General features: G+C 46.9%; 1 protein-coding gene across 3 annotated transcripts in view; it reads right to left on the bottom strand.

The window, feature by feature from the left end:
• Positions 1 to 3044: 3044 nt before the first annotated feature.
• MOB2 (MOB kinase activator 2) overlaps positions 3045 to 24962 on the bottom strand; it is a 305579-nt gene continuing 283661 nt past the window's right edge. For all 3 annotated transcript variants that reach the window (XM_078682761.1, XM_078682760.1, XM_078682759.1), the window contains exons 4-5: positions 13037 to 13161; positions 3045 to 4433 (exon numbers count right to left, since the gene is read on the bottom strand). In XM_078682761.1, the coding sequence (XP_078538887.1) occupies positions 4111 to 4433; positions 13037 to 13161 (448 nt within the window). In that variant the 3' untranslated portion in view covers positions 3045 to 4110. The remainder of the gene's footprint in view (positions 4434 to 13036; positions 13162 to 24962) is intronic.

The following is a 24962-nucleotide window of genomic DNA, read 5'->3' as shown; positions in this document are numbered from 1 at the left end:
TTGTTTGGCTACATATAGTTTACCTCTAGTGTATGCCTGTCTTTAAAAGAAAAAAAACCAACTGTCTAAATCCCAATGTGTCAATTTTTTCCCCTGTGAAACTCTACGGATTAATGTTCGATGGAAACAGTTGAGGACCAATCTTTCCACGAAAATCATTCTCTCAAACTTTTTAATTCACAATAATGAACGGGGACCAGAGTCTGCATATATTTTAATAGGGACTCCACCTATTAACATGTCGCACATAGGTTTATTTTTGTTCGACCCCCCATCCACATTAGGAACTAATGTGCCCTGTATGCTCTCTATTCTCTCTGCTCCTGGATATATGTTTTCCTTCACACTGCTATTACCATTGGCTTCCTCATTTACACATTGTGATTTTTTTTCCTGCATACTTTCGCAAAGTGGCCAATGATCCCACAGTTACTGTACTTTTGCTTCACCACAGGACAACTTATTGTAAACCTGATGGTCTCTACTGCCACAACGGTAGTGTCTTTTGTCATCACCTACACATTTGTCTAGAGCTTTTGTCTTCTGATCTTTAACGGGTGCCTTACTCCTGGAACCCTGTATTTTGTAGATACCATCCATGAAGTTTTCCAGATCCGACTGCTTTAACTCCGTGGCACATCATCACGACATCTCAGCCTTCAAGACAATTGCCAACACTTCCTCCAGGGGTGAATCCCCATTTAGCCATTGCCTTTCCTGGATAGCTGCATTGCTTGCATGCATGACTAATTGGTCTCATATCAAATAGTCATGTGAATTGCCAAATTTGCAATTAATAGCCATTTTTTCAAATTCAGCCACAAAATCATCCACTGACTCATTTTTGTTCTGCTTACGTTGAAAAAATTTGTATAGAACAATGCCTATGCACATATTAGGCGCAAAGTAATTGATGTCCCCACCAACTGCAGTTTTAGGCATACGTTTGTAGATTTTCAGACAGACTGGGCCCAAAGAATGTAAAATAATTCTCTTCTTCTGCATGGACATTTCATTTTCTTCATCAATGGCACAAACGTAATTAGTGAAATAATCCTTCCACTCAATCCACTTGATCTGTGGTTCCACGCCCAGAATGCATGTGGAGTTCTGAGGTGAAATTTTGTAAAGCCATACTTTTACGTAGTTAATATTCTGTCACTGTAGAGTACAGTTCCAGAGTATGACTGTGCAAAAATATTCCTCCACTGTCCATATAATGGAAAGACAATTGAATGAGAAGCCTCACACAAAAAAATTAGCCTTTACCTGTTTGTTATTTGCGGTTTACGTAGATAGACTGCCCACTCAATCCCGAACTCCGGTCAGAGCCTTGTTCACGGAGTCTTGACGCACTGAGCAATAAAGATTTTTTTTTTTATGTGGCAGCGATGAAGGGTCACCTTCTGATGTAGCAAACGTAGAGGTTACCCCTGCATGATGACTGCCTTATCACAAACAGCAGCTGAAGTGTGGGCATTCTCGCAAGCAATGCATGAGCATGGATTACCTATCACTTCCCGCTCGAACAATGCGGCAGAGGTCTAGGCTTAAGCGATTCGCATTCATCATCAGCTCAATGATACACTTCGGTCCAGCTGATTACTCACACGGTTGCATATTCATATGCTCCTATTGGGCCATGAATGATTCCCTTCTCACCGGCAGCGTCGTATCTTTGCCTGCACTTCAAATCTGCTGTAATTTTCTCATGTTCCTTGTAAGATCCAAATCAGTTCCTTGCCAGCTAGTCGCCACTTGAAGTATACCAGAAAATATCTATATAAAGAATACTTGTGACTCCATACGAGGTAGAAGATTTTAATCAGCTGCATGCACAGGAAACTGGTCTGCTCGGCTCTCTGTCCTCCAACGATCTCCGACAGCCCTGGAACCCCAACATGTCCTCCTCGCTACGTTCCATGCACCTGCCTGGCATGTCGTGGGGCATTCCACGCACCTGCATAGAAAAAGCAACACAACAAACTGCAATAATAATACGAAGTATAATAATAGGCCTCCTTTCTGCACCACTATTTAAAGGTATCCTTGTCCATGAACAAACACTGTACTGGCCCTTTTGTACAAAGGCCAAATGGAGCCACAGCCGATACCTCAGCCAATAACGCACTGGCAGCATAACTCCCATTACACAGAAAACAAACACTTCCTGGCACCAACCGTCCCCGCTCTGCAAAATCCAACTTATTTTCTGCTGGCACCAGACTTAACCGACACACTTATACTTGTTCTGTTGCCCGAGGCTGGCATAGGTGAGACATGAATAACCTAATTGAAAAGCGTCCTATATGCCATGGCCTGCCTGCCGGATCTCTCTGAAAACAGAACTACTTCCACCTTCAGAGAACTGCATTGTCACTTCCCCCGATTCCAGCACCACTGTACTAATCATGAAAGAAAAGAACACCCATAGCAACATCAGCTGGTTTGAAATCAGGAAATCCACGAAAGAAAAAAGGGACAATAGGTTTTCTCCTCTGGTGTTCGAAACACATGGAATTCAATTCTGGTTAAGATCTGTCAAACATCATCCCTTCTCTTCTGAAAGGAGTTGATGACCCATTGCCTAATGAAATTATAGCGACTGGTAGCTCAATTAATGCTTCATAGTCCCCTTCTCCATTGCAACTCTCCAGGATGTCATGCATCGTACTTTAACTTGCGATGATCCATGTGCATCTCTGCACATTTCACTTAGCCCCCTCTGTGGCCGGACACAGCTTTCTCTTTCTCATCAGCATAAACCTGTTGCATACAGCACTCAATTTCTTTGTAGCATCATTTGCTTTACATAGTTGCGCACATTTAGTGTCACTGCTCTACTAGGTAGGGTATGTCTGCACACATGGAAAAGGCCTATTCGCCAAAATGATGGGCAAACCTTGCCCAGGACTGAAATGTGGTACCCCTGCACTACAGCACGAATAATTTTATAACTTTCCATTTATTTATATCTTTATCAGGGATAGCCTAGGGACAAGGTCTTAAGCAGGTTCATCGTGGACACAAACACAAGGGAAGAGTAGGCCTCATAGATTTTATTATAATTATTTGACAGATGAACTAAAGTAAGCCAACAGTATTATGTTCTACCCAGTCATCTCTCTTCTAGTACAGGTGGCGAACCAGCGCTACAGCCCCCTCTCCCTCCCAAATATCCATTCATCTCCACAATGTCATTCAACAGACCTTCATCACATGTATCCCCGACATGAAGGACTGAAGGCAGCAGACAATTCTGTGTTTGACAGGAGGTTGCTCATTTGGGCCTATTGAATGCTCAGCGTTGACCATTTCAAGCACTGACGTGCCAAGGATGGAAGAACAGTCCTGAATCCACCATTGCCGCTGACCACCTCCGTACTAAGCCATTGCACTTCATGGCAAACCAGTGAGGTTGGAAGAGAAGTGAAGCTGGGCTAAACAAAAAACCATGTGAAAAGAAAATTGGGGTGATAAATACCAGCTGTTCTCCCCCGCAACCAAAAATAAACCTCTCTCTTTTCATATCAGTCACTTCAAAGTAAAATAAAAGCCACTCTTTATGCCAAAATACATTAAAATACAAATAAAACCTGGCAGTAGGATGAGGATGCACGCAAAAATGGTGAGGAGTGGGGCTGGGTCAATAGCGGCCTTCCTGCTTGACACAGCAAATACAAGAGAGGCTTGGGATCAAGTCACTCACGCCCTCCTGCCATCTTCCATCCCCGTCGCAAAAAACAAAACAAAAATAGAATAAAAACCTCTAGGGGAATAGGAAGGGAAACTGCTTCCACGTAATCCAGTTGGCAGTAAAGCAACAGGGAAAAACAAAGACGATACCAAAATAAAAATAAAAAGCCTGATGCACCATCGGCAGCTGTGGCCAAAAAGCCACTTACCCCGTGTCCGCTGCCCCACCACCCCCCGAAAAAAGGGCGTCCTTCCATCCTGTAGGAGCGGCGGCAGCAGCGTCCTCCCTGAATCGCGGGCCATTGCGTGTGTGTGTCTGCGTACGTGGGCAGCACACAGACAGACACAGAGCCGGTGACATGGTTCTTAAAGGTTTACGATTAGTGTTTGTCTGCTCCTGGCACGGGGAGAAGCTCATCTCTCCTTCACGTGGTTCTGTGCTGCGGCTCCGCCGCCATTTTCAGTCCCGCCAGTGCTGCCGCTAGCACTGCTGCTATTGCCAACGCTTGAGCAGAGCACCTCCGTCAGGTCGTCCATAATGGCAGTCTCCTTAGGGTCTACCAGGTTGAACTCCCGTATGAACAAGAGGAAATGAGTGTACAGTGTGTTTAGGTGTCCGTGAAGTTCGAGCGCCACCGTCTCCTTGAAGTGGGCAGAGTAGATGTGGGCCAGGACGTGGAAGAGATACCGGAATATCTTCTTCACCAGAGACTCAAACGAGTTTGGAAATTCCTTGCCTGGAGAAGAGACAAAGTAAACAGTCAGTCATGCTTTGCAACTTGTTTTACTTGTATATCAAACGTAAAAAGTAATGCATCCTTTAGAAATCTGGTCTCTCTGGTTGGTGATTTTGCAGCAGGTAATGAGTATCACACAGTTACTAACTTTTATTGTATGTTTATAATATTAGATTAACAGGTTTAAAAATAAAAACCACCCACTATACAGAATCCATACCATCAGTGTATTAGATAGATAGATAATAATCTTTATTCGGCAAATTTGATCACCATAAAAGAATACATATACATAATACTTTATACTTTGTCAATTCTCCCGCTAAAAACTATAAAATGCTACGGCATATAAAAAAAGAGTCCTGGGTTTAAGGAATGCACCACAGTCACTAGCTTACTACAACGGTTACAACATCAGACTGTTAGTTCCCTAGAATGCAATTTCAGTAACCGGGAGCGCGTCACCCACACACTACCCAGAAATTTTGCCACCCCGCATATCATGAAGGTGGATGATGAATCTGAAGAAAGTACACGTAGTGCCTGACTGACACCTCAACCCCAACTCCCTGCACACAGGTTTCAGCCAGATTTTCCGGCCCACTTTGTAGGCAGGGCAGGCAAAGAATAGGTGAGCCACAGTCTCCTTGGGTGCTGCACAGCCTGGACACGAACGCAGTGGGGCACCAGAGTTGGACCACCTCGCCGTAAAGTCATACACCGGGAGCGTCCCATACCTCAGTTTTAGATATAGCGCTCTATCTAGAGGTTTGGTTATCAGGTCGAGGAAGGGTTCCAGTTTTTTCACCCATTTAATTTGCAAAAATCGATCCGTGAGTGAACCTCCATCCAAACCACTCAGTGCCTTGCTCTGTACCCAATCCCAATATAGTTTTTTAATCACTTCCTTGGGCGGTGGCGTTTGAGACTCCCAAGCATCACTTAGTCCTAATTTGAGAACCAGGTTTCTCACATTATTCAGCCATCCTATTTTGTTTCCAGTGTCAAGCAGAAGATCATCCAACCCTTCAGCATATTTAGCAAGCTCCTCAGTCCTTCTTAAACGGGTCCAGAAGAGCAATGGGCGTAGTCTCACCAAATCCTTAAGGGGTCTTCTGCCCAAATCTAGTCTCAGGGGGATCAGTGGTGTGGAAGCGGGGAGAGCCACCACCTTCCTCAGAAAACTATTTTCTGCTGTGGAAAGATCTGACACATTTTCGAACCCCCAGAGCTCGGAGCCATATAATGCCGCCGGGAGAATCTGACCCTCATAAATCGCCATGGCCGGGGAAACCGGTTTACTACGTGACTCGCGGAGCTCCCTCAGAGTCACCCCAGATACTCTTTGGTGACTGAGTAACATTTTGGCCAGATGGTCCTTCCAAGTCATTCGACTGTTAATGCGAACTCCAAGATAGTCAAATGAATCGACCATCTCCAGGGGGGCCCCGTTAAGCAGAAAGTTATTTTTAAATCTTTTGGAGGGGGAAAATGCCATCAGTTTCGTTTTCGAGGTGTTGATAATTAAGCCTCTATTAGTACAGAAGGAGCTAAATCGGTCCAAGAGTTTTTGCAGACCCACTGGGGATTTGGAGATCAATAGGGTGTCATCGGCGAAGAGTAGAGTGGGGATTCTTTCCCCCGCCAGGGATGGGGCATCCGACTCTTCCCCTTTCAGATGGTCCACCACTCCATTCACAAATAGGGAGAAAAGAGTCGGGCCATAACACAGCCCTGGCGTACTCCTCTCCTCACCGGGACCCTATCCGCTAACTGTCCCTGGGATCCCCATCTGACCCTCGCATAGTCCCCCTCGTGGAGCTTTACGATTAGACTCAGAAGTCTACTAGGAAATCCCATCTCTCCTAGGATCTCCCATAGTTTAGCCCGAGGGACCAGGTCAAAAGCTGTCCTGAGATCTATGAAGGCCATATATAAACTGCCTTTCTTGATGGTAACTGCCTTCCAATAGATAACAAAAAAGCGAAAGACCTGGTCCATCGTGCCTACCTTTCTTCTGAAGCCCGCTTGAAGGTGGGAGAGAATACTAGCCTCCTCCATCCAATCGCCTACCCTTGAGATGATGACCCTGCCGACCACTTTCTGGATTATATCTATCAAACTGATAGGTCTGTAGTTCGCAGGGTCATCAGTGTATTTGATTATCACAATAAACAAGAGCGACCCATATCTCCTTGCAAACTGGGTATTGCTATTCAAGCAGAAACAATGTACACAAGGAACTCATTTGAGCCCATTAATACAAATTTTGAGAGGAGTAGTATTTCTTGCATGGTTTAAACAGAGAAAACATAAAATGGAGAATCAAAGCATATTTCAATTAGGTGTATTACTTTTGTAAAAGACCTTTTGTAGAAAACCGACAGAAAAAACAATTTTCGCTGTACCCCTCAGCCGGAGTATTATTTATTTTGCATAGACAATATTTAGAGTAAAAAGACATAAAAATTATTTTCAATTGTGTATTTACACTATATACATTTACACATTAGGACAGGACTTCGTGACTCCAGTGAAGTGACCATAACCAGAACACTGCAATATACATAGTGTTAATAAGAAAGGAGGCGATGGTTATTGGTAATTAAAGGGGAGCCCTTTGAATATCTAATACAATCATTTGTTCATAAGCAACTTCTAGTGTGCTGTGGGTCTTCCTTAGCAGTTGTCGACGTTTCGACCCTCTCTCACGGTAACCTGCATTACGATAATACTGCCTGAAATCAAGCAGAGGCTATTCATCAGAAGGGATTAAATTGCCATGGCTACAACTGAGAAGTACTCTGAACTGTACAAGGAAGATGGATTCCTCCACCTTCGGTACTTTCATAGTGCCGCCGGTCCCCAAATTAACCGCCCTGAAGAAACCCTGTATCACGAGAGGGTCGAAATGTCATTGACAACTGGAAAGGGAGAGCTCTAGCAAACTAGAAGTTGCTTATGAACAAATGATTGCATTAGATATTCAAAGGGCTCCCCTTTAATTACCAATAACCATCGCCTCCTTTCTTATTAGCATTCCGTATATTGCACTGTTCTGGCTATGGTCACTTCACTGGGTTCACAAAGTAATGTGTAAATGTATATAGTGTAAATACACAATTGGAAATATTTATGTCTTTTTACTCTAAATATTGTCTATGCAAAATAAATAATACTCACTGGCTTTAGTGGGTACAGCAAAAATAGTTTTTTCTGTGGGATTTCTACAAAAGGTATTTTTACAAAAGTGATACACCTAATTGAAATAGGATTTGAGTCTCCATTTTATATTTTCTCTGTTTAAATCACGCAAGAAATACTACTCCTTGCAAACATCAGTGTATTTGAAGCATGGCTTAAATTATGCACGGAGGTCATCACACGTCAGTTGTAGCCCACACACCTAGCCGCAATGTTACACCGCAAACTAAACAGAAAGTGAGGAGCGAAATTAGTGTGGATTCAGTTCAAACAGGTAACATAACCAACAGACCTACTCCACAACCTACATGAAATTGCCTGCACACCTCGCATGCTAGCTTAGGGCACATTACACACGCTGCTATGTCCCCAGGAACGGATCCCAGCTATGGCCCATTACTGATGAAGGTTTCCCGCACATACTGGAAATTGGCTTTTAAATATACAGCCAGGGCTGTTTCCCAAAGACCCTAATACACCACTTTTGGGTCTCCCTACTCCAAAGGGTGCACTGATGCGAAGACGACGACACAATGAAACAAGCAGGGGTGACAATAGGGACGTTGTTTGGGATGGTATGCTACTGAACCACACAGACTTTGTACACATACAGGGTCTTCCTGACACTTTATTTCTTACTCATGAAAATATTATACACTACATAAAGTTACGCTGGGCCCCGGACGACATGGAACCGCCTCCACACAAATTTATACACTCGATACACACTCTGGCTTTACCGAGGACTGCTAATGCACCTAGCTGTACCCCTCATACAGTTAAAGGAAAGGTGGGGGCGCGATCTGGGGAGGGAACTGCAAGACCAAGAATGGAGTGCCGTCTTAACATTTCCAAAGAAAGGCTCACGTAATTTCCAATTTAAACTCATACAATATATGGTGCTACACAGAGCCAACCTCACACCACACAGCCTACATGCTATGTTCCCGGCGGTATTGTCGGCATGTCCCAGATGCAGCTACAAGATGCAGACCTATTACACATGCTATGGACCTGCCCCAACCTTTCATCCTACGAGGCACAAGTAACAACAGCATTAAGAGAAGTGGCGGGGGACTAACAGGAATACAGCAGGAAGCTTCTTAAAGGGGCTATATCCCTGCCCCAAAAGTTACAAGGTGCAGACAAAATGTGCAGATTTGGCACTCCTTGTGAAACGCTTAATAACAAAACAGTGGGAATCGACATCTCCACATGGCAAGCCTATGCTCTGTAATAGAAGGAGGGGCAGAAAGTGGGGCACTTTGCAGAGCAGAGAATGGGGGTTATGGAAAATACCAATAGGACGCCCTAATGGAATCCTTCAGGATCCTAGATTTACCAAACGCCTGAGCACTTATCCTGATGCCCTTGAATTAGTTACAAAGTAGAAGACCACCAGAACGACTTTGATAGCTGGCATTATACCCAAATACTACGCAACTGTTATTGAATGTATGCAAATATGTGTCTCACGTAATTTCTTACACGCAAGGAGTGCCACACCGGACAATTCTATAAGTCATACTGTGTTAAAGATACTGCTCTGTTTGGCTCGAAAAGGAGGGCATGGATGTTACTGAGCTCTCGCCCATGTCCCGAACCTGAAAGTAGGCAACTACCAGTGGCGGGAAGGATGGGAGTTTGTAGTTCCACACATTGAAGGTTATCAACGTTGTGCAAATAAGCACTGTATAGCAAGAATAAAATATCCTGTCCAGTACTACCAATGTTATGAACGATATATGTAAACGGCGGACTCCGTAGTCTGACTAGAAGTGCAGAGCTGCACCAATGTTACATATTTTATGTGCTGTAAAAACCAAATAAAGTTTGTAAAAAAAACCAGACCTACTTATGCTCTCTTTGTTTTGAACTGCTCTGTCAATGCTTCCAGCTTAAGGTCATGCAAAAGGTTTATTTTATGGACCAAAAATACTAAGAAATAGAGAAGTGGCAGGCTCCGAAATAGTATAAGGTTTTAAGTGACATATATTACTTCTCAAAGGGTATATTTCTAAACTCCTTTGCTTCCTTGGCAGGGAGAATTAACAGAGCAATGGATTTTACAAAGGGAGTAAAGCAGATCTTTTGTATATCACACACACATATCTGCTGCACTCCTCCTTGATAACCTTACAGCATGCTTTTACTACAGACACCGCAAATGACTACTACAATGAGACCGAATTTATGGCATGTCCCGAAAATGAGTTGTCATACCTCACTGAGAAAGCACAAATTGTGATTGTGCATAATTTCAGCTAGGAACCGTTCACTCAGAAGGCAAAGGTTTCCTCCCCAGGCTCGGTGAATGTGCTGCTTCTCTTGAACGCAGTACCGTCCCTCAACGCCTCAGTCAATCAATTCTTTCAAGCTTACCTGCTAGAACTACACAGGCACTGCACAGATTTAAAAACTGGGAGAGTCTTCAAGTATAGGCGGCGCGCACCTGGACTCTCTCAAACCATACATGCATAGACAACTGGATGATACCTAATAACCTGGAAGTCAATCCCTCCGAAAGGAGCTCTCCTCAGACCCCGCTGATGAAAGTAAAGAAATGTTAGTATAATTATAGGCTCTTGCTTCAGAGTCCGGTTAACAATGTGAAAAAAAATGCTTTAATTATGGGAATATTCCTAGACATTAATTTTCTTACTTTGTTGTCCCACACAGAGGACTGCTGCCATGTTTTAACTATGCCAATAGACTATAAATGACTCACGAAATGCATACTCAACAAAATCAGATCAATAGAGAATGCCACTGGCGGGCAAGTTTTGGGTTTGAACCGATGTGTCAATATCACTCCTGCAATTAAGGGCAATGCCCTGGCTACCAGTCGCAAAAAGAAACTTAATTAAAGTTCTCTCCATCCTCCAAAGGGCAATCCATACTACTGGCCCAATCTTACTAGAGTCCAATCAAGGGCAACAAAATATTTTACCTTTCCAAAGAACCCCCATAAGTGGAAGAGCTCTTTTTCCGTACAAACATGCAAACTGTGGAACATGGTACCCAACAAAATAATGATAGTTAGAAACTGCCTAGCGTTCACAAGTCCAATAAAAACGTGGCTAATGTATGATTCATCTAATGCCAAGCCATTAGGAATCAAACTTACGCATTATATACTGTGACCTCCAGAGGAGTTGATCCTTCATTCCTCAGTGGACCCCATAACATTCTCTACTAGGGGCTGGGGTCACCCTCTCTCCTCGGTTGTTTTTTCCAACAATATTTCCAATTGGTGAGGGTTTTGGATCACTAACAGGCGGAACGTATGTAGGTCAAGGCCTTTTGTTGGCTACTGGGTGGACTTCATATACTAAATACCCTATGACTAACACGGATGCTCACCAACAGAACTTTATCTACGACTGATACAGTCCACCCTAAAAACGGCATCTAACTGCATGCACGACTGCACCAATTTCTCAAACAGTCCTCAGCACGCAGGCTTGTGAGGAGTAAAGTTTGATACGTAATGCACATATCACACACCCAAGCTTCCCACCTCTCACCCAGCTATTTACACCTGGGTCACAGTACAAGGCAAACCATTTCAATTGTGCACCCAAAGGGCAAGCAGGAAACAGATGCACATCAGAGTGCTTCCATGATATTATCTGCTTTACGAAACGCCACATAAATGTTAGTCTATGTAGTCTGTATCTGCGCTAGGAAGACAAAAAAGTGCTTACATATCCCATTTAAGCTTTCCAAAAAAAGATGAAATTGCTGTGTTATGTTAGCAACACAACAATACACATTGGGTTTACTTCACTCTGAGATTGGCAACCCCAAGTCAAAAAAAAAATATCAGTCACAGCACTTTCTATGAAGTTTCTAAAAGAATGGGCAAAGCTCTACTCTCCAAGAACTTGTTGGCGAAAGAAAGATACAATCACTCCACACAGCTGTATTTCCTTTACAATGGATCTCCAGGATTCAGATTCCAAGCCGGCATTACTTTTCTTAAATATAAAAAGCTTGCGTTGGGAAATGTCACAATTGAGAGTGAACCAGTGTAAACATGACATAACGTAAAACAGCAGCAGGAATGTTTTCATCCAATAATGTTTCGTAATCAAAATATTTTGACCTCCAGAAAGCACTCTGGAACTTTTGGAAATTGTGCAGTTTTATGCAAAGATCATGATATGAACGATTTGGGACCACTCAAAAGAAAAGGGTGTGCTGTGGTAACGTCACAATTAACTGAGATACGGTGACACTAAAAATTTAAATACGCTGCGTGGGCTCTTTGCGAATTGAAATACACAAAATGCAAACCGTAAAGTGCTGAAGGGGAACTGCACTTGTGGTCTCTTGAAACGTTGCTCAAAAGAGCATTTCCGCTTTGACAACAAGTCAAGCTATTTTATTTGTAGGTGGAAAGAAAACCTTTGCAAGTCCTCAAACTATGAATTTCGAGGGATTCATCCATGTTAGCAGAAAATGTTTGCCATCATTTTCGGACGTTCAAGAGAAATGTCCTGCCCCTATGAATACTGTAACTTTAAACAATTAAATAGATGTATATGCTTGCACAACTCTCTAAAGGAAGGGAGCTTTATCTGCTTCAAACTCTAAGAGTGGTGAATGCCTTAGTTATTTACATATCTACATTGAGAAAACAGAAGTTTGCGCCCAGCATTGGAAGAGGCACACCTATGCTCCACTCAGGTTGGTGAATGTGTTTCCGATGTATTGTTTTACTACAAAATAAAACTATACCCTGCAGCGAAGCGTTAAAGAATGTTAAAGGGAGCTCGGAGGGCTGGGAATGCTTTAGTCAGCTCCCACGAATCCAATCTTTGGATAAGAATAATATTCCTGAAAGTGACCTGCCCACCATGTTGCTAAGCTTGAGAAACCTGTTCATCACATGAAAAACAGGAGATGGAGCTCTTGTGGTACCAATTCAATCCAAAATAGCAGGCACTGATCGCAAATGGATGTGAAATTTGCTTGTGCTCATTTTTGTTTTTAGGGGAGAGGAGTTGGCAGGGCGCTCGACCTCGGACCTGGGGATCTGGGTTCGAGTCTCGGTAACGATGCCAAAACCTCCTGTGATTCTGGGCAAATCACTTAATCTCCCCGTGCCTAAAAATGAATGTGTGTCCGTCCTCATGTAACGTAACTGGTGCTATGTAAAGCGCTCTGATACCTGATTCGGGTCAGGTTCGCGCTATATAAAACTCTGCAAAAAAAAAAAAAAAAAAAAAAAAAAACCGAAATGGTTGACTTTTCCCCTTGCTACGTGTTCAATACACACACTTTGCTTATAAAATGGTATCAGGTTTGTGCTGGGTCTCACATGTGCATTCAATGTCCGGACAGAAATGAGCCTTCTTCGCAGCAGTCTAACTTGCCTCACTGGCATTGCTTACCGTATTTTGTGGGAAAGATGTCTTCATCAGTCACCAGCTTCTGAACTGAGCTCATGACGAAGTCTACGTACTGGGGGGCTGTGCACTTGATTTTCTTTCCTCGCTCGTCATACCAGTAGTATTGTCTGTGGAAAAAAGAAGGAGCGGTCACTTCGAAAAGTCAACACCAAACAATATGGACTAGCACCACATGGCAAAGGCTGAAACGCTTGCCTCTGCAATGTCGCCTGTTGGGGATGTTCAACAGTTTACAATTCTAGTCAAGACTGTTGCAAGATATTACCTGCAGAAAAAGATCAATTGATGCCAAGAAATTTGCTAAGCTTCGGCAGGATCTCTCTAGAGCACACAAAATTAAACGCGATTCTAAGCAAGGCCTATGCAAAATCACCTATATAGGACAGAAAATCAATGCCAATACAATGTTAGGCTTAGGTGAAATCTCTAAGAAGCAAAAAAGCTACGCTAAAACACTAGGCCAACATATGCAACTACAACCCTGATTTCAAAGTTACTTGTGGTTGACAGACAGCCTATGCCAATACACTCTTAGGCTTCTAATAAATACCTCTAGGGAACATATAATCTAAACTTGTGCAACACTCTGCTTCTGCAGGATATCTGGGAACATACAATACATTCCAACACAACCCCTGTCTCTATAAAACACCTATATGGGGTTATAGTTTGGAGCAATACAACCCAAGGCAGATACAACTTTCTTGTGGTAGACAGACAATTTAGGCCAATACTCGTAGGCAACAGCTAGATCCCTAGAGGTCATGCCATTTATGCCAATACATATTTTAACAAAAACAAGGTGACCCCAATAGTAAGACCGGGGGTAATCTATATAGTAGAGCCAAATAATGGTACTAGAGAGGCCAACTAGGTCCTCGGGTAGCCTAAGCAACACTTACTTTTTTTTTTTTGGTTATAAACTTTTATTCATCATCCATTCTCACACACAGCTTTCTGCCTACAACCCTGAGGCCGGCAGCAAACAAGGGCATCTGCAGTACTGTAATCGAAACCAACGTATACAAATCATACCCTCGACAACTCAATGATCCGGTGATCTAAATCACCAATAGGACATCTCTGCAATTAATGAGCGCTAGCCGCCGCCCCGACCCCTCTCCCCAAGTTGCAGGTGAAGTGTGAATGTGTCGGCACCAATGCAGTGCGGATAAGAACATGAAGTGCGCGTGTATGCCAACGTGATTTGGGTCTATAACCTCTAACAGAACATTCCCAACGACCCCCCACCCTCTTCCCTGGACTGCCTGCGCGTCTACCGCTATCTCGTCTCTGACTTCTCAATAATATGTGACTTCCCGCCCGCATCTACACTCCATCTGCCACCTCCCCACTCACCCAGGTCCCCGCTGCAGCCTGCCATCCCGCCCTGTGTGTATCTCGCGTAGTAAATCTAAATGTCCTGTGCCCTCCAAGGGTCCTAGCATCCTCGGCGTCCCACCCACGTGTCCCCCTCGTCCTCTCAATAATGTGCGTCTAAACCTCGAGGTCCTCCACCCTCTCCCATCACTCCTCTGTCTCCTCCTGATCTGTATCCGCGGCGTTGTAGGTCAGGTACAGGTCCCAGAAATTTTTTGGTCTACTGATCGGGGGTAGGAGTTCACTATACAGCTGTGATTGGGTGCAGCCATAGAGCATATCCCGGTCCCACCTGCGTCTGGTTGGCAACGGGCCTCTCATCCAACACTGCGCAACTGTCCGTCGAGCCATAAGCAGTCCCATGCCCGCCAGGCGACGAGTCGCCGGAGGAAGGACCCTGGTGTGTCCCAGCAGTGCCAGCGCAGAGTCCACTGGGAGTTCAATCTCAAGTATTCTACCCAATTCCAAGAAGACCTCTTTCCAGAAGTTGTTAATACCCGGGCAGGACCATGCCAGGTGTAGGAAGTCCGCCTTTGGCGCATGGCAGCGTTCACACTCGGACGTCTGACGGAGCCCGTATCTGTGCAAGCGTTCTGGAGTGTAGTACACTCGCTGTAGAAATTTAAACTGAATCAGTCTGTGCCTGGCGTTAAGCGATACCCTTTTCGTATGTTGACAGCAGTATTTCTACATTGAGTCGCTAATCTCCGTCTGCAAATCACTCTGCCACGCCAGTCGGGCCTTTGAAGTTGCCTGTTCCCGGTGACACTGCCCGATCTTGTATAGCCTCGAGATCAATTTGCTGGGTGTTGACGTTTTTATAACATACGTCAGCTCTGGCAGTTCAGGGGGCTCCTCCATGGCTACCCCCAGCAAGTCCTGGAGCGCCACGCGGACTCTATGCAGATGGAATCGGTGCAGCAACGACACCGGGGTCCGGGAGGGAGCGACCTGGGCCCAGGTGACCACATTCCCGTCCCGGAACAAGTCTCCCAGCTTAAGTATACCTAGTTGGTTAAGGGCACGCGTGACCCCCTTCTCCCGTAGCGGCGGGAGCCACCCGGCCCATTCTATCGGGACAAGTGGGGAATACAGTAGCATACAGTCATGGCTCTTGGCCAACGAGTGCCATGCGTGGTTCGTCGACGTGATCGAATCCAGCGTACCCACCCGTCTCCTGGCTGGTTCAAATACAGTAGCCGGTGGTGGGAGGGGCTTTGTGAATAGTGTCTCAAGAATCACATGTGGAATGTTACGGTCCCCGTGAATCCATGTATGCAGGTGAGCCGCTTGCGCGGTCCTGTAGTACCTCTCCATATCCGGGGCCCCCAGGCCTCCTTGTTCATACGGGAGAGTCAGTACCTGCCACTGTACCCTAGGTTGCTTACCTCCCCACGCCAAACGCGTGAGAGTTTGGGTCATTGTTCTGAAGAAGGCCTTAGATAGTACCACCGGTAGATTGTTAAAAAGAAACAAGAACCTTGGGAGGACTATCATTTTCATTATTGCGATGCGACCCGACAGGGACAGCGGCAACCTACACCACCTGTCCACATCCTCCGTTAGCTTCGTGTAAGCTGTACCATAGTTTTCCCTCACCAACACGTCCGGATCTGGATGAAGCTGTATGCCCAGGTATCTAACCGGGTCGTCTGACCACTGTAACGGATAATCCATGACAAATTTACTTGTCACCGGAGTCAGTGGGAACGCCACCGATTTGGTCCAGTTCACCTTTAGACCAGACAAGGCTCCAAACTGCACCACCTCCCGTAGAACTGAGGAGAGGTTGAGCTCCGGGTCTCTAACGTACAAGAGTGTATCGTCGGCGTACGTGGAGATACTGATCTTGTAAGTAGGGAAATTAATGCCCTCATGACTGTGGTATTCACGAAGTGCACATGCTAGGGGCTCCGCTACTAGGGCGTATAGTAATGGGGAGAGGGGGCAGCCCTGTCTAGTACCTCTGCCTATCCCGAACGCGTCCGTGACTCTGTCGCCGATTCGCAGCCTGGCCGAAGGTTTATAGTACAAGGCGCCTATCATTTGTAGGAAGGGCTCGCCCAGCCCCAGCTTTCTGAGCACTCTGGACATGAAGGGCCACTCTACAGAGTCAAACGCCTTCTCCATATCGAGAAATACTGCCAGCGCCTTATTCTCCGGCTTCACGTGCTGCATCGTCCCCAGAACTGTGCGTATATTGTACGTGAGGTTTCTGGAGGCTATAAAACCGGCCTGTTCTGGGGCAACCAGTTCCGGGGCGAGCAGTGCGAGTCGAGTCGCAAGGACTTTAGCATAAAGTTTAGCATCGACATTGATCAGTGAGAGGGGCCTGTATGAACCGCACTCAGTAGCTATCTTCCCTGGCTTAAGGATCGTTATAATGAGTGCCTCTCGCATGGTTGGTGGCATGCGGCCTTCTAAGCAAATGTCGTCGAACAGTGCTGAGAGGAAGGGGATCAACTGCTCCTTAAAGGCCTTGTAGAAGCCTACCGTCAACCCATCAGCGCCCGGAGCGCTGCCGGCCCGCATGCCATCTAGTGCCTCCGATATTTCATCCTTTTGGATGGGCATCATGAGGAATTCCCTCTGCGAGTTGGTCAGCTGCGGCATTTTAATATAGCTTAAGTAGTCGTCGATTGCCCCCTCCATTCCAGTAGACCGAGATTCATAGAGTGTGGAATAGTACCGCCGAAATTCACCCAGTATCTGCTCCTCGTCCGTGAGTGTCTCCCCCGTACTCGAAACCAGCTCACCCACTATTATTGGACGTCTTTCGTGCCGGATCATCTTGGCCAGTAGGGAGCCAGGTCTTTCACCCTCGCCATAGGTGCGGGCCGTAGCGTATTTACCCATGTGTTGTACCTCCCTGTCCGCCTCTGTGTTAAAATCTGTCAACAACCGTTTGATTTGGTCCAAGGTGTCTCCGTCAGGGTCGCCCCGGTGTTTCTCTTCTAGTTCTGACAGCTGGTTCTCAAGGTATTTCAGCCTCTGTCTAATGGATTTCAAGACACTGGAGTGTTTGGCCATGGCTATCCCACGAATATAGACCTTAAAGGCCTCCCATAGCGTTTGGAAGCTCTTCACCGAGCCCACGTTGATCTCAAAGAAGTTGTCAATTTCGTTTGCAATTTCCCCTCTGAATACCTCGTCCAGCAGAGAATACGGGGGGAAGCGCCACGTAAAGGGGGGGGGACTCCAAGCACCGGCGTCTCCAGGACCAGGAGAAGAGGAGAGTGGTCTGATAGTGTGCGTGGTAATATCTGACAGTCCCTCAAGCTATTGGTGATCTTGTGTGATGCCAGCCAGTAATCAATTCTGGTGTGGAGTGCGTGATAAGCTGAGTAGTGAGTGTACCCCCCTCTGTAGTGATGTCGACTGCGCCACACATCCGCCAGTTCCAAGTGAACCAGTTCTGACTGGAGAGCCGTGGCAGCTGCCGACGGGGTTCTGGGGGGTCCCGCAGACCTATCAAGGGTTGGGTCAAGGACCAGATTGAAATCCCCACCCCACAGCATAGTCGAGTAATCATATGACTTGCATTTCTGGGCCAACTCCACATAAAAAGCGGGAGAATCATAGTTAGGTCCATACACATTAACTAGTAATAAATCGTGACCCCTGCCCCTACATCTACAGATGGCGTAACGCCCCTCAGGATCCGTCTCCAGGGACGTCAACGTTAATTTGGAGCGTGGGCTGACCCATGTGATTACCCCTCTCGAGTGAGTGGTGAAGCCCGCTGCTACACTGCATCCCGCTATACCTTTGTGTGCCAACATTTTGCTGTTAAGCGGTAAATGTGTCTCCTGCAGGAATGCGAGATCTATATTATGCCTACGCAAGTAACTAATGACTTTGCGCAGTTTCCTAAAGTCGTTTAGGCCCCTGACGTTCCAAGTCAGAGCCCGTAGGTGAGCCTGCGCCGCGCCTATCTGAGGGGCATTTACGTCAGTTCCAGCCATGTTGGACAGTGCGAGTTAGGAGGCAACCAAGCCTGTGTGTCAGACGCCCCGAAGGGGTAAGATTAAGCAGTGGACGCGGCATGTCTGTGGCAATCTCATGTATATCTGAACCAGCCCAGTCCACAGCAGTCAGCATCTCGGCAGTCAAATGCAACAACATCTCAAACCCGAACTCATACCCCAACATTCCCCCCGCCACCCACAGCAGACCCACCCCAAATCGGTCTTGCAGTTTCCCATTCCACCCATCCCACCCCGACAACAATATCAACAGCCCTGTGTGCATAGCGCGTGGAGGCAGAGGTAGCCAGCTAGCACTTCCCAAGAGCTCAGCTGTCGATTCTGGAGCCCGGCCCCCCGCCTCCGTCCAGCACCACCCGCAACATATCAAAGCACAAACCCACATTTTAGTACGGTTATTCCCCCCCCCCTTTTACCCCCATGACCAACCTTTCTGCCCGCACATCTCCATATTCGCCCCCTCCAACCCACCAGCCGCTATCATGTCCAGGGGGTCCATGGTCAATGGGTACCTTGTGCAGTACTCCCAGTAGTCATTTCCTATTTCCAGTTCCCTGCCCCACTTGTCTGTCCGATCGACTCAGTAGTTCTCACAGCCAGAATAGCGACCTTCCAGACTCCAGGACAGCAGCGTCTCCCTCAGTAGTTCACTGTGCACCAGAGATCGTACACCCATGTCACTCCAGGTCGTCGTGGTGGTTGGAGTCCGCCGCCTTCTGTTGCTCAGCTTGGACGTCCGTCTTCTGCCTGGCCCAAGATTTTAGAGCTTTCTGCAACTCAGCAGGGTCGGTGAAGATATGTGAGTGGCCTTGTCTGTTCACACGCAATTTGGCCGGATACAGCATTGCATAGTCTAGGCCCATATCCCTCAGGCGTTTCTTATGTGGGGCAAAGTGTTTGCGTGCTTCCTGTACCCTCGCTGTAAAGTCCGGGAAAATGGAGATCGCCGACCCCTCAAATTGTAGGTTCCCTTTGGCTCGTGCCAGCCGGAGTGCCGTGTCTCTGTCCCTGTAGTTCAACAGTTTCGCTATGACTGGACGTGGGGGGAGGCCCGGATTGGGCTTCGGACCCAGTGTGCGGTGCGCACGTTCTACAACAAACATTGTCGAGAATACTCCGTCCCCCAGGAGCGTGGTGAGCAAGCGTTCTACGAATAGTTCCATGTTCCCCGTCTGGGTAGTCTCCGGCAGGCCAGTGATGCGGAGGTTGCAGCGTCGTGACCTCGCTTCCAAATCCTCCGTTTTGTCCTGTAATGTTTTTATGAGCGTTTCCGCCCTATGTCTTGCCGTGTCTAGGTCCGTTTGAGCCTCCTCCACCTCCGTGATTCGCCTCTCGGCCATATCGTGTCTTTCCGCGTGTTTGTCTAGACGCACCGCCATGCGGTCCATTCTATAGGACATGGCGTCCATCTTGGAACCTAGAGCCGCTATGTTCGTTTGAATGTTTTGCTCCATGGAGCGGAGCATTGTTTTAATGTCCGCGTCCTCTACCTGCTGCTCCCCCGTGTTAGTCTCCCCCATGCGCAGGGCCTGGGGACTAGGCGCTGTCACTCGTCGCTGTGAGAAGGGGAGCTTACTCTGGGTCCTGTCTCCCTTCCCCATGACTGGTAGCAACCTGTGCCAGCCGTGGCACACCGTATGCGCAACGCTGTCCGCTCTGGCGCAATCGACAGTTCAGTAAAGCGCTCCGGGTCTCAAGAAAGGGGTAACTGAGGTCTGGTCACTGTACCTACACCCTTTCACCTCCCTAATGGCGTGGGAAGGAAGGTAGTCCGGGCGGCCTGTAGCACGTGGCGCCCCCACAGCATTGGGGTTGCTTCTCCCCTTACACGCGAAGCTCAGGTAAAGTTCCTAGGGGGAGCAGTCGGTGTCAGCAGGAGGCAAAGTAGTTATACTATCCGATCGTTGCAGGCGCTGTCAACTATCCGGTCGGCTGGGTCCCAGATGCAGTAGAGTCCCAGATCGGTTAGCCAGAATCCCGGGCGCAATCACGGGAGTTAGGGGCTCTCAGGGTGTCGCCTGTTCGCCGTCCCTGCACCGTGTGCGGACCCCGCACCACTCGGCGCCTCCGGTACCTCCCCTGTGCCCCTCTCTGCCCGTGGTATAATGGCGTAGCTGGGGTCCCTCCGACCCTCCAGGCAGGCTCACCGTCTTAGGCAGCGGAGCCCCGGGGCATCCGGTGTCCTCTGGCCGCCGGGTCCGCGATCGTCGTCAGCGGGAGAAATATGTGCTCCAGTGGGGTGGGCGAGCTCTCTGCCCGCCGCCGCACGCAGCGCGGATCGCCGGTGTGCCAGAGTCCGCGGTCCGCCCAGTGAGAGGGAGGGCGAGCCAGCCACCGCCGTCAGGGCCGTCGGAATTCCGCTCTGGTCGGGTCCTCGCGATCCTCGGCTGCTCCGCTTAATTCAGGGGCGTCGGGGGTATGGAACAAGTGGGTTTAGTGCAGGATTTTGCAGGATTGTTTGTGGCGCTGGCGGAGCCCGGGAACTACGCGGCCATTTTCGGTGCTCGCTAGCTCCGCCTCCCCTAAGCAACACTTACTTAAATACGCATAGGTCAAGGGGAACAACAAAAATAATACATAAGTACTTGCTGCACAGTATATGACTGGACATAAGGTTGAAATGATCACACATTTATTAACGGCATCAATGGAGAATCACTTGACTCCAGGGTGTAGTTCAGGTGCTCATACAAATAGTGAAAGTGCGTGAAGTGAGGGGTTGGTGACATTTAAAAATACATCACATTGACAACAATCAACAAAACTCCAAATAGTTCAATGTAATGAAAGAGTTTTGGTTGTAGAAAGAAGTCGACGGCGTTTCGATCTCATTTGTTAGAGATCATCATAAGGACAACAAGAGTGTGAGCAAGAGGAATCTAGAGGGGGAAACAACATGGTATCAACCGTCCGTCCCAGTTAAAAGTACACAGTAAGGAATAGTCAAGGGATAGAACTCCTTGAACCAAGAATTAATGAGAACATTCTATGAAAAGAAATTGTACATAAGAGATTTTCACGATAAATTGGTCGGTGAGCCACAGTACTATAAAGCTTCCTTGGCAAAATAGCAGGAAGGGCCAAGCGATAGAAAGCCATACATAGGCGAATAGCCAAAATAATAGTAAATGTGGAGATACACAATATTCAGGAGCGAGTGAAACGAGAAAAGGGGAAAGGAGGAGGTTATGTGAGAGACCAAGCATGAAACAACACGTAGTGTGATAAAAACGGACTGGAATCTGCGGGTAACCGTGCGAGGTGAGGGCGAAAGCAAGATGGTGCACTAAGCACTGGTGCAGACTATGGGAACCGGGTAGAAGAGTTACTTACTAAGGTCAGCGAGGGCCAACGTTCATGGGAAGCCACGCAAAGGAATGAAGCCTTGAATAACAGTAGAGCTGGGGAGGGAGGGAATGTAATTAGTGAAAGGGAGCAGAGGGTAATGCTGGGGAAAATGCGACGCATTGATGGAGGACTTTCAGAGGCACTCCGGGTGCATTGGGTGGAGCGCCGGGGAGGCAGAGTCCTCCCTCACAAGGGGGTGGGTAATATGGTGCTGCTAAGGAGAGAGAAACGGGTTAGCCGAGAGAAATGACGGGGTGGCTACGTGAGTAAGGCTACAGCGCGTTAAGGGTAAACTTACTGGGGGGCGGGATTGGCGGGTAGAACGTGGGAGGAGACTCAGATCTTTCTCACTGCAAGGAATTCCGGAGTAACTAAGGAAGGAAATTGCAAGTTAGTTAATCCGAATTTCGGGGGTGCTTAGGGAGTAGCGGTGCTACGGAGGCAGACTTACTTCGAGTCCTTGGAATCACCTAATGGAGGCGCGAGTCCGAACACGTCCTCTTCAGTCAAGGATGTGGGAGAGGTCTGAGCACTTCCTGGGGTGGAGGTGCAACAGTGACATCTGATATGCTGAGACGCTGGACCGCGCTAGGCCCCGGCATGCGTGGTGGAGGCATGGCCCAAGCGGTGGCCATCTTGGAGAGGGGTATTAGTGTAGATTCACGAATAGGCAACCAGTGACTTTTTCGGATTCCTCTGCTGACTCAGACACATCTGACCCAGGTGCAGGTCCAAGTACTTCCTCCAGCACCCCCCTATTTTTAGGCAGATGCCAACCTTTTCAAACAGAGAGAGGCAGGGTGAAGCAGAGATACAACATTCCACCGGGCGAATGCCAAACGAGGCGCAAACAATGGGGTTACCAGTACTAGACATCATGCCAGAGGATAACCCTAACTCCACCCTAGAACAGATGCCCATCTTCAACCTATCGTACCATCAATTGGCCTCCACTGAGATCTCCCTATTAAGTAGAGGACTCTCATATGTCATGACAGAGAAGCCTGACTGGTTCACGATTCAGACTGAAATGTTTAAATTCTTCAGGAAAATAAGATTAAAATAATTTTTTCTGAATAGAGAGACTTTACCCAATACTGTCACGACATGACTACGTCCTAAATCCACTTTCAACCCGCCCACCGGGTCTCTACCTTCTGAGGTAGTGACTTTTGAAAACGTAGTCTTGAAAGACCTGGAGAAACTGCGTAAGGAACACAACTTCATTTCTCATAACATAAGCTTGGATGAGAGGAAGAGTCTGTCCAAACTCAAGAGTATGGAACAAATAATCATAAAACCGTGTGACAAAGGAGGCGGTATTGTGATCCAAAATAAAACCTCTTATGACAATGAGATCCTATGCCAACTGAGTAATAACACACACTATGAACTTCTGCCACATAACCCCTCCCTTAAATTAAGAACCTTATCCTTAACATCACCAAAGAAGCCGAAGATCAGGGCTTTATTAGTCACAACAAATTCAGTTTCCTCAATAACAAAAACCCACGCACTCCTGTATTGTAATTATTACCGAAGATTCATAAAGACCTAGAGTATCCCCCAGGCAGACCTATTCTTTCAGGATGTGGCTTGATCCTAGAGCCCCTTGGTAGATACATAGATTGGTTTATTTGCGATTTGGTACAAGATACCATAGCCTACGTTAAAGACACCACACATTTTATCAATCTGGTTGAACAAGAGCTATTTGATCCCACATGTGAACGCCTAGTGACTCCCGATATAGATACACTATGCACGAATATTCTTCAGGACAAAGGCATTGCAGTTATCCGAAACCACTTGAACAACCGTCTCAGCCCACACCAAGTACCCACTGAATTTATCATTTCACTACTAGAACTAGCCCTTACCAAAAACGACTTCCTGTTTAATTGGCAAATATTACAAGCAATGCATGGGAACTTCTATGGGTGCTGTTTTTGCCCCAAACTTTGCTATTCTCAATGTTGATCACATACAAAAACTATTTGTCCTCAAACCAGTCAATTTTTACCGACACAAGATCAGAAGTTTGCATTGATACTTTGACAATGTGTTCATGATATGGCAAGGTAACCCGTTTGAATGACAAAACTTCTGCACATGGATCAATAACTGCCAACCTGACCTCAATTTCACCTATGACTTTAGCAATCATCAGATACAATAATCAGATACACTACCTGGACGTGATAGTCAAACCTGATGAAGGTGGTCTCTATACCACACTATATAGAAAACCCACTGAACGCAATATGTTGCTCCATTACAATAGTGCCCATCCACAAGCACTTAGAGACGGACTTCCTTATGGCCAATTTTTAAGGATAAGTAGAAACTGTAAATGCAAGGAAGATTTCTTTATTGAGGCAGAGACCCTATGCAACAAGCTTAGGAGCAGAGGCTACCCCAAACGCCTGGTAAAACGCTCGATGAAACGGGCATGGCACTCACACAGAGACACCCTTACTTGAGCCTAAGCCAAAGAAAACCATGTCACGTATTGCTTGCGTCACTACATTCTGCACCGCAAGCAATAAAATAACAAAAATGATTTTAAAAAATTGGCCCATTATCACCTCTATCCACATCACTAATGAAGCACCCCTGTTCGTATTTAAACGTGGACACAACATTAAAGACAACCTGGTAAGTATGCAAAAACCCTTGCGCCTCTCCAACACTCTACACTCAAGCCTAGGCCTTTCACCAGTGCTAGGTCATTTCAAATGCGGGAATTCCGCAGCATGTCCACTCACAATAAAACACCAAGGTCTTTGAGCATGGCACTGTGACGCACAAATTGAATTTCTTTTCAAATGTAATTCTGAAAATGTGAGTTACTGCATCCACTGACCGTGTCATTTAATCTATGGTGGACAAACCACTCAAAAATAAAAACTCGAATCAGCCAGCATAAGAGCAGAATACGATGTAGAGTTACTATGGCCTACGTTCCCTCTAGGGCGGGCGCGCACCTGCCCTGATGTCACCGCGTACCGCCTTGCGTGGAGCGCGTACACAGGACGTTGCGGGAGAGAGTCGCGCCGCCGGCCCCTTTAAAGAAGCGAGCGGCGCGAACATCAGGCACTTTTGAATGCGGTGGCGGTGGAGCGGGCGTAAGGAGTGCAGGTAAGGAGGCGGGGGGCTGGTGGGGCTTGTGGAGCGCGGGGCACACTGTGGCC

Source organism: Lissotriton helveticus, chromosome 3_1 (genome assembly GCF_964261635.1).
Source record: "Lissotriton helveticus chromosome 3_1, aLisHel1.1, whole genome shotgun sequence".
NCBI classification, from domain to species: domain Eukaryota; kingdom Metazoa; phylum Chordata; class Amphibia; order Caudata; family Salamandridae; genus Lissotriton; species Lissotriton helveticus.
Note: the sequence above shows the minus strand (reverse complement) of the source record. Positions and strands in the feature narration are given on the sequence as shown.